General features: G+C 46.0%; 1 protein-coding gene across 1 annotated transcript in view; it reads left to right on the plus strand.

The window, feature by feature from the left end:
- The window catches only part of LTF (lactotransferrin), a 29,464-nt gene extending 19,166 nt beyond the window's left edge, over positions 1-10,298 (plus strand). Inside the window, exons 12-17 of the mRNA XM_023231413.1 lie at positions 922-1,077; positions 2,772-2,913; positions 4,782-4,849; positions 6,783-6,967; positions 8,140-8,329; positions 10,073-10,298. Of these exons, the coding sequence (XP_023087181.1) occupies positions 922-1,077; positions 2,772-2,913; positions 4,782-4,849; positions 6,783-6,967; positions 8,140-8,329; positions 10,073-10,107 (776 nt within the window). The 3' untranslated portion in view covers positions 10,108-10,298. The remainder of the gene's footprint in view (positions 1-921; positions 1,078-2,771; positions 2,914-4,781; positions 4,850-6,782; positions 6,968-8,139; positions 8,330-10,072) is intronic.
- The last annotated feature ends 3,094 nt before the right edge of the window (positions 10,299-13,392 follow it).

The following is a 13,392-nucleotide window of genomic DNA, read 5'->3' on the forward strand; positions in this document are numbered from 1 at the left end:
AAGCTATAGGGCTTCTAGGAGCCATAATTTTAAGGGTGCAAATAATTCACAGAGGAATAGTTCCAATGAATGTTTATATTGACCTTCACACTTGGCAAAGAACATCCATATAGTCCCTCATTGTGTCCTGGTCATGGAGTGGGGAGTGCTATTCCCCCGCTTCATGGGGATGAGGAAACAGTGGCACTGACAGACCCCAAGTGCCCAGGATCTCACTCACAGCCACAGGTAATACTGTGGTAGACCTTGGTTTTGACCCAGGGTCCCTCGTGTCAAATCCAGTGCTCTGTGCACCACTCCCCCTGCCCACCAGAGCTGGTGCTTGCTCAGTTTCAGAAGAGACTTGCCCTTGGTGGGTGTCTGTCAGATGCATTCTTTCAGGAGGACAATGGCAACCATGTTGAGTTCAACCAGTACAGGGCTGGTTCAGATTCACCGCAGGATGGTCCCTGGAGAAATGCGCCCCTGCACCCACACAGCAGTTACTCGGCTGGATGTTGGTGCTCTTGCCTGATGCACACTGTGGTTGGTGATTTATGTACTGTTGGGGTCACTCTTGTTGTTTAGGGGTCACTCTTGTTGTTTATAGTGTTTGTTGCTTTAGAAGCTTACACTGAGAGACGCGTTGCTGGTTTGTAACTCAGGGACATTGTGTGGCTGGTTGAAGACAGTCCCCTGTAATCACTAAAATAATCAGCTTTTCTTACTGTTTTATTTCATAGCTCAGATCAATCTCGCCTTAACATAAGGCAGCAGCTTATGCTTTCTCGGTCTACCTGAAAAGGCCAGTTCTTTGTGGGAATCATTGCCTGGTGATGCTTCGTGGCCTGTTTCGGCCTGGGCTGCAGACAGCTCCACTGGAATCCATATGCCGGCCCTCCTGGAGGTTAAGGCCTGTTTTTCTGTCATCTGTTATGCCAGGATATCTTGCTGTGGCGGTGGTTAGGAGTTCAGACACTGGCCTTACGTGGAACTCTCTGAAAGGCAAGAAGTCCTGCCACACCGCCGTGGACAGGACTGCAGGCTGGAACATCCCCATAGGTCTGCTCTTCAACCAGACGGGCTCCTGCAAATTTGGTAAGGAGTCCCAAAGGTGCGGTGGGTGGGCCACCCTGGGGGGTAGGCACATTGTGCTGTGGAACCTTAGCAAAGGGAAGAGAGGGATTTGCAGGCTGATGGTGGCCTGCAGGCCTCTTGCCGGCATAAGGAAATTCCCCCTATGGCTGCCCCCGGAGGCGTGGGTGCACTAGGGGTTTCCCCGCACAGCACTTCCCATGCCCCACTCACCCTACCCCAAGATTAAAGATTGGAATATCTGCCTATTTCGCTGCACCCTAAGAATAAATGCAAGTTCCAAGATGTACAAATGCTTTTTAGCTCTTGGAGCTCCAGACCTAAATTCCTCTTAAACTCTGGCTTCTTAGCTTGGGGAAAGGTGTCTGCCTGCCTCATGAAAGGTGACTCCTGTTACTAAGCAAAACTGACTGCTTACTCTACACAGCAAAGGAGCCTGAATAAGACCTCAAGAGTCTGGCTCCACCTGCTTCTGGAGTTTTCTCTCCCCACTACACCCCGCACTCATCTTAGTCAGCATAAGCCATGCCCTGCCTGCTGCGGGCCCTGTAGTATGGTGTGTAGCAACATCCTCAATGAGACTCCCTTCTTGTATGGGCATCTCCTAGAGCAGGGGCTCCACTGCATGGGTTTTGATCCTGGCTGGGGCACGCTTCCGTGTGGCTCTGCTCCTCACCAGCTCCATGGTAGCCTCTGAGCTGTAGGGAAACCGCCAGGATGGGGTGGGAACCCCCAACTTTTCCTGAGGTTGACACATAGTGTGGTTCTTCCAGCAGCAGGGTTGTGGGAGTCTGATAATGGGTGACATTTGCTCAGTGGGGCAGAGCTTTCTTGTCACCTTTGTTTATTCTTTCTTGGGTTAAATCATACAATGAGTGAATTCAGATCAAGTTCAGCTGCAAGGAACAGAAAACTCCTGAAATAGTAGAGGCTTAAACAAGACAGAAGTTAATTTCTGTGTCATGTAGTCCAGAGGTGGTTTGCCTAGGGCCGGTATTAAGACAATGTGGTGTCTGGAACCTGGGTTTTAATCATCTGGCTACTCTGCCATTTGTATGGCTTCTGTGCTCAAGGTTACCTCATGGCCTACATTGCATCTGTAAATCCAGTCCCTGCTTCTGCATTCCATGTGCAGGATGAAAAAAGACAAGAGAGGGCAAAAGGCATGTACCAATTGTCTTTCATGGATGTTTCTAAGAAGCTGGCACCCAACTCTCCTGCTGACATTTCACTGGCCAGTAGCTACCCATATATCCATAAGAGCCCCAGGGAGTCTGATAAGTCTAGTCTTTACACCAAAGGGCCAGGCACCCAGATACAAAGCAGGGTTTCCATTACTGATGAAAACAAAATCAGATCCTGGACTAGGCAACTCGCAGGCTCTGATGCACACGGCCACCACGGTCATGAGCTGAGTCCCCAGCAAGAGGCTGTGATGATGGGACCCTCCAGGCAGCCACAGCTGTCATCCCCAGACTTAGTTGGGAGTCCATCAGTGTCTACAGTCTGAATGAAGCTTTTCTGCTGGGTCCTATGTTGGTGACAACATGTTGCTTTGTGATGGTGAGTGTGTTCTATCCAGACTGCTGTCTTGGGAAGCCTAATGAACGGAAACCAACCTGCATCAGCTGTTAGGTAAAGGCCGTTTGTGTGGACTCAGGTTGGAAGAGCTGACTCTCCGTGTTCCTTCTCTCCAGATGAATACTTCAGTCAAAGCTGTGCCCCTGGGGCTGACCCAAGATCTAATCTCTGTGCTCTGTGTATTGGCAATGAGCAGGGTGAGAATAAGTGCGTGCCCAACACCAATGAGAGATACTACGGCTACAATGGGGCTTTCCGGTGAGTCTGTGACTGAGCTCCATCAGGATGGGGCCTCACCTCATCCCTCAGCATGTCGGCACTGCAGTTCTAAGGGGCCAGAAGTGACCTGTCACAGCAGAGTGGGGGCTCATGGGTGGCCCCAGTGAGGGCTGTCCCCACCACACCCACCGCCCCGGAGAGTGGAGGCTGGCACCAGGGCTGTCTCACCTCAGCTCCACAGTGCTTCTCCCTGTGGCTTTGAGCCAAGATCAACAGCAGTAGGCCTCAGTAGCCTCATCCTGAAAATCCAATGGGTAGAGTGTGGTGTCCTAAGTGCTTTCTACAGTTCCATTTGTGGGGGAGAATTCTCTTTCTCATTGCCACCCCCTCTCTTCTCACCTAGGTCACCATTATGTTATAGGTTTCCCCTTTTCTCTGACTTTGGCCTTGGAAATGGCAAAGAGATAGCAGAATTGCAGTGTTATTCTCCAGTAACGAAGTGAAAAATAAGCCAAAAAACAAGTTTTCAGAATTCACAAATTATAACCACTTCGCGATTTGTAACCACAACCCACATTTTACAGCGCCATTCATCCGGGCGTTGCTTCTCAGGGGCACGATTTACCAGTGTGAAGGGCACAGAGAGGATCTTCCCCGGTTCCTTTTCCTCCATTTGCCGAGAGTACATTTCACCACCAGATGGCGTCACGTGTCTGAGGGTGTCTTTGAACTTTTTAATATAAATTCCACTGCCTTGTTCCAGTGATGAAATGACATAAAAGTGGCTTTTGCTGTACTCTGAGTGGCTCATAAAAAACCCAAAACAAAAAAAAAGTTTTGGGAATGTATAAAAATATCTTTAAGGGTCTAAGGATTTGCAAATGGAAATGTGATTCTACTCAGAAATGCTGAACACACGTCTCATAAGAGCCCGAAAGAATCGTGTGCTCCTCTTTGTTTTTCAGACCTGCAGCAAGGTATTAGTTCACTGGAAACACCCACATTTTAATATTCCTATTTATACTGGAAGAAAATTCCTTGTCTTTTGTTTAAATTCTATCTAGAATCTAGATTGGGGAAATTTATAGCAAAATAATTAAATGCTGAAACCAGTGTCTTACCCCTTTATTTCTATGATCCTCATAATGCTGGTTCTTAATTTTTAACTTTCTGCTGACTCTGTACTATAGAAGAAGATCTAGCCTCTCACACTGCCCCCGGCACCTCTTCCACCCCACAACCACAAACTTCAACTCTTCAGCACCCAACATGCTAATGTCATATTCAGTACTTATGACTGTGTAAGAATTATTCTCATATTATATTTCCCTTATTGTACAAACTTTTTGTTTACTCTGAAGTTCATAGGTGTCTTTTCTTATTTGTTTAATTTTCTGCACTTGAAAAAAAACAACACTACTTCATCCGAAAACTCTCTGCCAGTAATGTAAATCTCCTAACAACACACACACACACACACACACACACACACACTGGGTGCTATCGCAGTTTCATCATTTACTTGGAAGTGCTGCTCCGGAATGTGTCCATCTTCTTGCTGCAGTTTGGATTGGTTGCTTTGCAGGCCACCTGCACATCTGTGGTCCTGGGGGTCCTGTTGACCATTATTCTGGTGCTTCTCTTTGTCTTCATGTTAGATTGCCTGTTTCCTGGATTGCATATCTTTAGCTTTCTTGGTTTTGTAATGTCTTTTATGTAGGGTTTTAAAAGGAGGACCGGTAAACCTGTGCTCAATCTGCCATTGTAAACAGTAAATTCCTAGAAATAGTTGTCTTTTAGATGTGTACTTCTGTATTTCAGTTTTTGGAATGCATATTACAAATATTTATGAAAGCCCTACTAGTTTCTCTTCTGTAATTATGTGTATATTTTCTGGAACATTTTAGGTGCCTGGCCGAGAATGCTGGAGACGTTGCATTTGTGAAAGATGTCACCGTCTTGCAGAACACTGATGGTAGGTGAAAGTATTTCCTTTTCTCTTTCAGAGCAGAGTCTTTGGCATCACAACACATCTTAGTGTTCAGGTTTGCCTTTGGGAAGGTTTTATAACGTTTTCCAGATTTTTGATTAAAAGAACTCCAAAATTCTTTATCTCAATAGACAACATGATAACATCTGTAGCTGTCATATGGATTTTGAAACCAAATTCATACACACACTCTCTCTCTCACACACACACACATGCACATACACTCACACACACACAGATACTAGCCATGCTTAGTAGCAAATGTCTCCCTGGCTTCGTCTAGTCAACCACAGAAACACACTGTCTGCCCTCATGCATGAGATCATGCATGCCTGTTGGAAACTGTGGATGATGCTGCAAAACTGGGTGAACACATGCAAATGAAGGCTCCCTTTATGAAAAAGGAAGTAGAGGCCTTCATTCATCCCCATGTGAGCCTTGGTCTGGACACTCCTTGGGAGTTAGTGGGAACAAAATTACAGATGGTTGCAGATGACGGGAGATAATCTTCCAGTCAATGTTTGAACAATCACTCTCTCTTCTGGTCCTCAGCCATTTGCTACCTTCCAATCTGTATCTGTCTCCTTAGCCCCACTTCAGCATTCCCACCCCCTAGTCTCAGCAGGTGACTTGCTATTTTGTTCCCTGAGAAAGAACTGCCTCCACTTTCGGCCTCCCTCCTTCAGCAATCACTGCAGTCACAGTCACTTCTCCCTTCTGCTTTTGCCCCTTCTAGTGTCTCTTGGGACGGAGATTAAAACCAGATATGTAAATTTGAAAGTATTTCGGTACCAAATACAGAATCCAAGAGAATGAATAAAGTGCTTTCTTAAAGGGAGAGGGCAGAGAGTCAAGCAGGAGCCTGAACAATGAGCCTGTATCTGCACAAACATAGACATGCGTACAATTACATTTAGAATTTACAAGCCATTCACTAAAGTAATCTCCAGGGATCAGATTGATGTCAAATTTAATTTTAACTTTCTCTGGTACTTTACAACTGTATTTTGTTAGAATTGACTATATATATTTGATAAACCTACAAAAGTTCCTTTCCTTTCTCTGGTTACACTAATAGCATTTGAATATGAAAGGGAAGAGAAACCAATTTCTCCTTGAATGTAAACCATCTATTCTTTTTCTGGAACTCACTGAAAAATATGGCATAGGTGGAGGGTTTTCTTCTTTAAAAAAATAAGAACTCGTAACAGCTTTATTGAGATAGAATTCATGTACTAAAAAATCCACCCATGCAAAGTGTACAATACAGTCATCTCCAGCACATTCACAGAGTTGTGCAGCCATCATCACAGTCCAACTCTAGAACGCTTGCATCATCCCATAAAGAAACCCCTGCGCATATTATCAGTCATTGCCCCATCCTTCTTCAGCACTGGGGACCATCAATCCACTTTCTGTCTCCATAAGCTGGCCTATTCTGGACATTTCATATACATGGAGTAATATAATATATGGTGGGGTTTTTTTTGAGATGAGGTCTTGCTGTGTTACCCGGGCTGGTCATGAACTCCTAGCTTCAAGTGATTCTCTCAGCTTGGCCTCCAAAGGGCTGGGATTACAGGCATGAGCCACTGTGCCCAGCCTATTACGTGGTCTTTTGTGACTGGCTTCTTTCACTTAGCATCATCTTCAAGGTTCACACGTGTTGCAGCATGTACCAGAACTTCACTCCCTTTTATTGCTGAATAACATTCCATTGCATGGACACAGCACTCATATTTGGTATATTTGAAGTTTTTACAGCTTGTGTAGGACAAAGCTCATTTTCTCTTCCTCACATCACCACAACCCCAGTGTGTGCATTTGAGAGGTCAGTGGGATGGCCACACCCATCCAGAAGAGACTTGGTGGCTGAGCAGGGGAGCCGTGGATGATGCCACCTTCTTTTTCTCCCCAGGAAAGAACACTGAAGCATGGGCTAAGGATTTGAAGCTGCAGGACTTTGAGCTGCTGTGCCTCGATGGCACGCGGAAGCCTGTGACTGAGGCTAGGAGCTGCCATCTCGCCGTGGCCCCGAATCATGCCGTGGTGTCTCGGACGGATAAGGTGGAACGCCTGAAACAGGTGCTGTTCGACCAACAGGTATGGACCACGGGGCTTCTAGTGCTTTCTTAGCTGTGTGGGCTCTTGTTAGGTGGGGAGATCACAGAGCTAGGTGCACCAGCCCACTCGAGCCTCTCTAGTCCCTCTGCTTGAAGCTCATGGTGACAGTATTGGCTTCATGCCGTGGGGTTGCCCGGAGTGTCAACAAGAACAACAGAGGCTTTTGACTCTGGGCTTTCTGGGACTCACTCCATTTCGGCTTAAGTCTCTGTGCCCTGGCCTTGTTGCCCTCACTGCCTGGCTCAGAGATTGTCTTTTGCCCTCTTGTTGTTCTTCTGGCAAATGAGGGAACCACTGAGCCTTCCTCCCACACTCCTTGGTATAGTGCTTTACTCAGGTGGTGTTCCTGAACCTGGGCCGACTGAACAATGCTCTAGGCCAGGCCTCTAAAACAACAAACCCAAAACGTGCCCTATAGATTTAGGGCTACCTAAATGTGATTTGAAGAAAATCCCCAAATTTTCTTAAAATCTGGGATTTTATTAGAACTTCTATTTTTATCATATAACATCATGTCTCTATGTGTACTTTTAAAGAAAACAACCCAGGAATAATAAGACTGGCCACCATAATCGGCCTTTATGAAGCCCTTACTGTGCATACACACTGGTGCTGGTAAGAGCTGCCATGACTGAGGGGTTTGGGTCTCAGTCTTCCCACATGGGAGCCTGGGACAGAGCAGGAACTGTGTGAGGGAGGCAGGGTGACTGGCCTGCACACTGAGCTGGTTAGTGGCCGAGCCTGGGTTTTCCTAGCAGCCTGCCTCTCTAGAAGAGCTGCATATTAGAATGCCCTAAGCAATTGACTTGTGAGGGCAGATCTCAAAACCCCTCTGCTGTCACCTTGTCACCCATAAGAGGTCGTATGGGAAAAGGTCGCAGGTTAAGAAGGAAGGAAAGATGGCAGATAGTAGGAGGTAGGACCAGAAGTGGTGTGAGGCCAGGATGCTGCCCAGGGCGGGCCTGCCAGCAGGAGTGTGGGGTGGGGGACTCCACTAAGGAGGTGGAATGACTCTAGAACTCAGCTCCTTCTGCCCCATGGTTTTCTCAGGGCTGTTCTTGGGTGGGAGAAATACCCCTTTGCCTCCTTTAACCCATGAATTCCTCTTTTCCTTAGCTACTCACTGTCTGCCCTTTTGTCTTTTGTCGCAGGCTAAATTTGGGAGAAATGGATCTGACTGCCCGGGCACGTTTTGCTTATTCCAGTCTAAAACCAAAAACCTTCTGTTCAATGACAACACTGAGTGTCTGGCCAGACTCCATGGCAAAACAACGTATGAAAAATATTTGGGACCGCAGTATGTCACAGCCATTACTAATCTGAAAAAGTGCTCAACCTCCCGTAAGTAGACCCTAGCTAGCATCCCCGAGAAACCACCACTGGTGAAGGTCAAGGTCTGAGGGCCAGACAGCATTCTAGGAACTAACACAGGTGTAAAAATGTTAAGGAAAGATAATATCTCTTTACAATCCAGGAAATTCTAATCTCATTGATAAAAGAATTAGAGAATAAAATAGAGCAGTATGTAATAAATTTTTATAAATTTTATAGTACTGATAGTGACTGCTCTGTCATGATGTCTTTGGAAACTGATAATCCATTTTATTCAGTAAAGTGAAAAGTGTATATACACATATGCATTGAGAAGTGACAAAACCAGCCAGGTATGATGGCTCACACCTGTCATCCCAGCACCTTGGGAAGCAGAGGTGGGACAGAGGTGGGAGGGTGGTTTGAGCCCAGGAGTTTGAGACCAGCCTGGCCAACACAGGGAGACTTTGTCTCTACAAAAATAATTTTAAAAATTAGCCTGGTGTGGTGTCAAGCACCTGTAGTCCTAGCTACTTGAGAGGCTGAAATAGGAGGATTGCTTAAACCCAGAAGGTTGAAGCTGCAATGAGCTATAATTGTACCACAGCACTACAGCCTAGGTAACACCAAGAGACCCTGCCTCAAAAAAAAAAAAAAAAAAAAAAAAATCTGATTCTAGACAGTTACCACAGATGCCAACTATTGAGAAAACAAAATCTCAAAAAAATTCAAGTGTAGAAAAACATATCTTAACCAGGGAAATATATTGATACTAATTTAATCCCTTAAAAATAGTTAGAAGACATCGTGGAGTATTGTAAGGCTCCCGGTTATAATTGTGGGATTTCAGTGTGCACAGCTGCCTGTGCACTGCAATCATCCAGATTCCTATTCCTGGTCCCTCACCCAGAGTCGGAGGCATTGGGGATGCTGTTGGTCCAGGCATGGGAGCAGGGCCAGGAATGTCTTTATTGGTGGTTTTCAATGAGAGACAATTTTTCCCCTGAGGGAACATTTGGCAATGCTGAGAGGCATTTTTGATTCTTACAACGTAGAGGGTGCTGCTGGTACCAAATATGTTATAGAGGCCAGGGATGCTACTAAACAAAGCACAGCCAGCTCCCTGCAACAGAGTTATTATCAGGCCCCAAATGTCAATAGTGCCAAGGTTGAGAAACCCTTTTCTGTATTGACCAACAACTCAGGTCACTGTGATGCAGGACATGACCACCCTCTGAGAAATACGGCTACAGGGCTCTTCTTGTGAGCAGCCAGTTCAGGACTGCATAGACCACGTGCTTCTTGAGGGCAGGCCTGTCTATCCATGCTGAGTCCCTAGCACTTAGCACAGCAACTCACACAAAGCAGGTGCTCAGTAAGGATCTGTGAATGAATGAGTGAATCTGCAGATAAGCATGATTGCAAACAGGTTCACATTCCAGGAGAAGCTAGAGGACCACCAATGTCTTGTGAACTTGAGGATGTGACAGTCTATTCAATTAGAGACAAATGCAGAGCGGTTGTGTCTCTCAGGCCAGAGCAGGGAAACACCCTGGCTGGTGAGGGCTAGACTCTGGCTCCCTTGAACACTGTAGTCGCTAGGAGTAGGGGAACGGGAATATGAGTGTGGCAAGCACTGACTCACAGTGATGGGAGAAGGGCAGAGAAAACTCTTAGTATCCTCTTTGATTTATTGGTTTAAATAACTGGTTTATTGATTTTAAAAAAAGAAGAAATCAGTTTCTGAATCTCTTGCTCTGTTGTGTCCCACAGCCCTCCTGGAAGCCTGTGCATTCCTCACGAAGTAAAACCCAAGAAGATGGCCCAGCCTCCCCAAGGAAGCCTCAGCCATTCACTGCCCCCAGCCCTTCTCCCCGGGTGTGCTGGGGCCTTGGCCTCCCTGGCTGAGGGTGGGGATTGCCCATCCATCTGCTCACAATTCCCTTCTGTCGTCTTAGCAAGAAATAAAATGAGAAATATTGTTGATATTCTCTCCTTATAAAGTGTCACTCGTCTTTTCTAGAATTTTATACTGAAATCACATGCCTGACAAAATACCTGTACAGTTGGACCTTCCCTTCCAAGTTTTTCAGGTCCAGTCCCTCCTCTTTCTTGCAGTCTTGAGTATGATGCCCAAGGGTCTGGAATTTAAGGCCAGGCCAAGCACCGGTTTTCCCAAGGGGATCTGGTTGGTTATTCACATGGCTGTCTCAGTGCAAGTGCATGTGTGTGCCTGGGAGTGTGTGTGTGTGTGTGTGTCCCCAAGGCAGGGCAGGAAGAGCAGGCATAGGAATTATAACTGAAATGTAGGTTCAGTTGCTCATCACTTGCAAAGTCTAAATAACAAGAGCTACGTTTGGTATAAAGAAGGTGAGTTTTATTCCAAAGCTACCTTAGGGGAAGAAGTACAGGCTTCTTGCCTTAAGGGTACTGCTTCACCTTTGGAGCAGAAAGCAGAGGCTTTTAAATGGGGGGTGTGGCATGCAGGGCAGGAAGTGAGCAGGTAGGGGGTCTGGGTACTAGCTTTGGTGCCTTATCTACCAGGCAGTTGAGCTGGTTACTGCTAGTGCCTGTGTGGGCACAATTAGGTTGTAAAAGCAGCCAAAAAATTTCCAGGTGGAAGAGTTTCATAGAGGGCATATTTTGGCTTGTAAATTGACTGTTATGTCTCAAGGTAGTCTCTTGGTGGGAGAGAGTTCTGCTCTGGAGCGTCTAACTAAGAGCGCATAGTTAGATGAACTTGCCCTGTTGGGAGTGTCTGGTGAAGGGGAGACAAAAGATTATAATTGCATTTCTCAAGGGCTAAGTAGGAAGCAGAGAAAAGGAGGAGAGACAAGTGAAGACAGAGTAACTTTAAATAACGAAGACAGAAATGAAGAAGGAATAATTTTCCTGCTTTTCCATTGGTTCTTTGGACATAACAGGCAAAAGTGTCAATCAGGGTGAGACTGTCCCTTCAAGAGCAGAGATCAGACAAGTGTCCTGAAACTCTGCCTCCATTCTGGGGGCAACCTTTTGGCCATGTTCCCCACTGTCAGTGAGATGAAAAGCTCTACTGCTGTCTGCAAAAGCCTCTAAAACCTGTCAGGAAAGGACATTAATTAAGGTCCCATAATACTAGGATGAAGCTCTTTTCCTATGTGCTACTTCGAATTATGGCCAGATGTGTTGTCCATCCTCACTAACATGAGAAGATTAGTCAGTGAGCAACATCTGATGGGGTAGCCACAGCAGCGATAATGCCAGCACTGTAAAACATGACATTTGAATAGTATGAACTTTCTTGTCTAAATGAGATACTAAAGTGAAAGTAAGGCCCACCTGTGAAATTCTCCTGTTCCAGGTTGAAAAGAAATGGAACACCATTGTGTCTCTCTGTTCATGCTCGGTTATATTGCTGTAGCAAATGGTCTCCTAGTCAAAATCTTAGTGGTTAACATGACAAAAATGTGTTTCTGTCTTGTGTCCATCTCCTTCATGGGTCAACAATGGCTCTGTGACTAATGTCTTTACTCTGAGACCCAGGCTGAACCAGCAGCCCCAGTTTTGGCCATGTTGGGCTTGAGAGAGAGGGGAAAATAAAAGAGATAGAGGCGGCTGCTCTGCCGATGGAGTGCCATTCTTTCATTCCTTTATTTTCTTAATAAACTGCTTTAACTTAGGAAAAGAGAGAGTCAAAAGCATCATACAATAATACTTACAGTGTCTGCGTGGCAGAGCCCATATCATCTTCATCATTTCATTGGCCAGAGAATTCACATGGCCACAACATCAATGAGGTCGCCCAGGAGGAAGAGGCAGTGACGGGGGACTGGGGTTAGTGCAACAGTGCAAAGAAAAATCTTCAGAGCATTTCACAGTGCCCAGCCAGAAAGCCATCACAGGAATGTCCCATCAGCCCACAAAGGCTTCTGTGCGGTCCTAGGGAGGTGTCCTTTGCCCGGGTCCCGCCCCCTTCCCAGAGCATGGCCTAGTGGGTATGGCTGGATCTCAGTCCCTGTGTGCTACTCACCAGGTTGGTCGAGCCTCTGCCTGCACAGCTGCACAGGCCACCCCGGAAACAGAAGATTGACTAGATGCAAGATGCTTCCTGTGATATTTCACAATTTATCCTGCATTGATGATACTTCCCCATACAGAGAACCATGCAGTAGCTCCCGAGGTTGGGTTTCCTGAGGAGGAATCATTCATGTTTGATTTCAGAAACCCTCCCTTCAGGCCATTGCTAACATTTGCTGTGACACCAGTCACTCTCCGAGGCTCAGTAACAGCTTCATCTGCCTCACCTTGTGCCACAACTTTAAGATTGGTTTGGGCACATCCTCTTATCATTTTTGTGTATGTCTCCTGGGGTCTCTAAGTCCCAAATCTTTCTTTAAAATGTTATTTCTGTAGAGCACCAGATTCTGTCGCTGTTCAGGGCACCACTATGTAACCCGCACGAACCTAGGGGAACTGAACAAAGGGGGCAAACGTGGGAATAAAAGACAAGAGACAAAAGAGTATATTTGGAAGAAGGGGTCGGGGGTACTTTGCCTCTAGTGGACAAGGGCCCTGAGCTTTACACAACTCTCCATATTTATTAGGCAGAAGAGATAGCGAGAAGGGGGACGTGGAAGAAGGGGTCAGCTGCTCCGTCCAGAATAGGCTTGCAAGACTACATTCTCTAGATGTCCCAGTAGATAATCTCAAGGAGCTCCACGCCAGGAAGTGATTTCCCTCAGCAAACCTTCTGGCAGTGGGAGCAGTGTTGAGTTTGCCCACATCCTGCATTCATGATAAATGGTTTGCTGTTTGATCATATAGCCTCCAGTGGAATGCTGAGTTGGTCACGTCCCACAGGCCTTTGGCTCCTTACAGACCCCTTCCAGGTTATCAGCCATGACTTTACCTCTTCGTTTCTCTTTTCTATACTTTCCTTGCATTCTACAAAATAAAGGATCCTTGGGCTTTAGAGTAATCTAATGCCTACTGAATCCAAAATAATCTGATTTAATCCTTGAATTTTCAAACAATTTCAATGAATTTTGTTTTTTACCAGGGTTTGGACCTCCCCCATAATAAAATCCTTTATTTCTTTTTGTCACTTCAGT

Source organism: Piliocolobus tephrosceles, chromosome 2, assembly GCF_002776525.5.
Source record: "Piliocolobus tephrosceles isolate RC106 chromosome 2, ASM277652v3, whole genome shotgun sequence".
In the NCBI taxonomy this organism is placed as follows: domain Eukaryota; kingdom Metazoa; phylum Chordata; class Mammalia; order Primates; family Cercopithecidae; genus Piliocolobus; species Piliocolobus tephrosceles.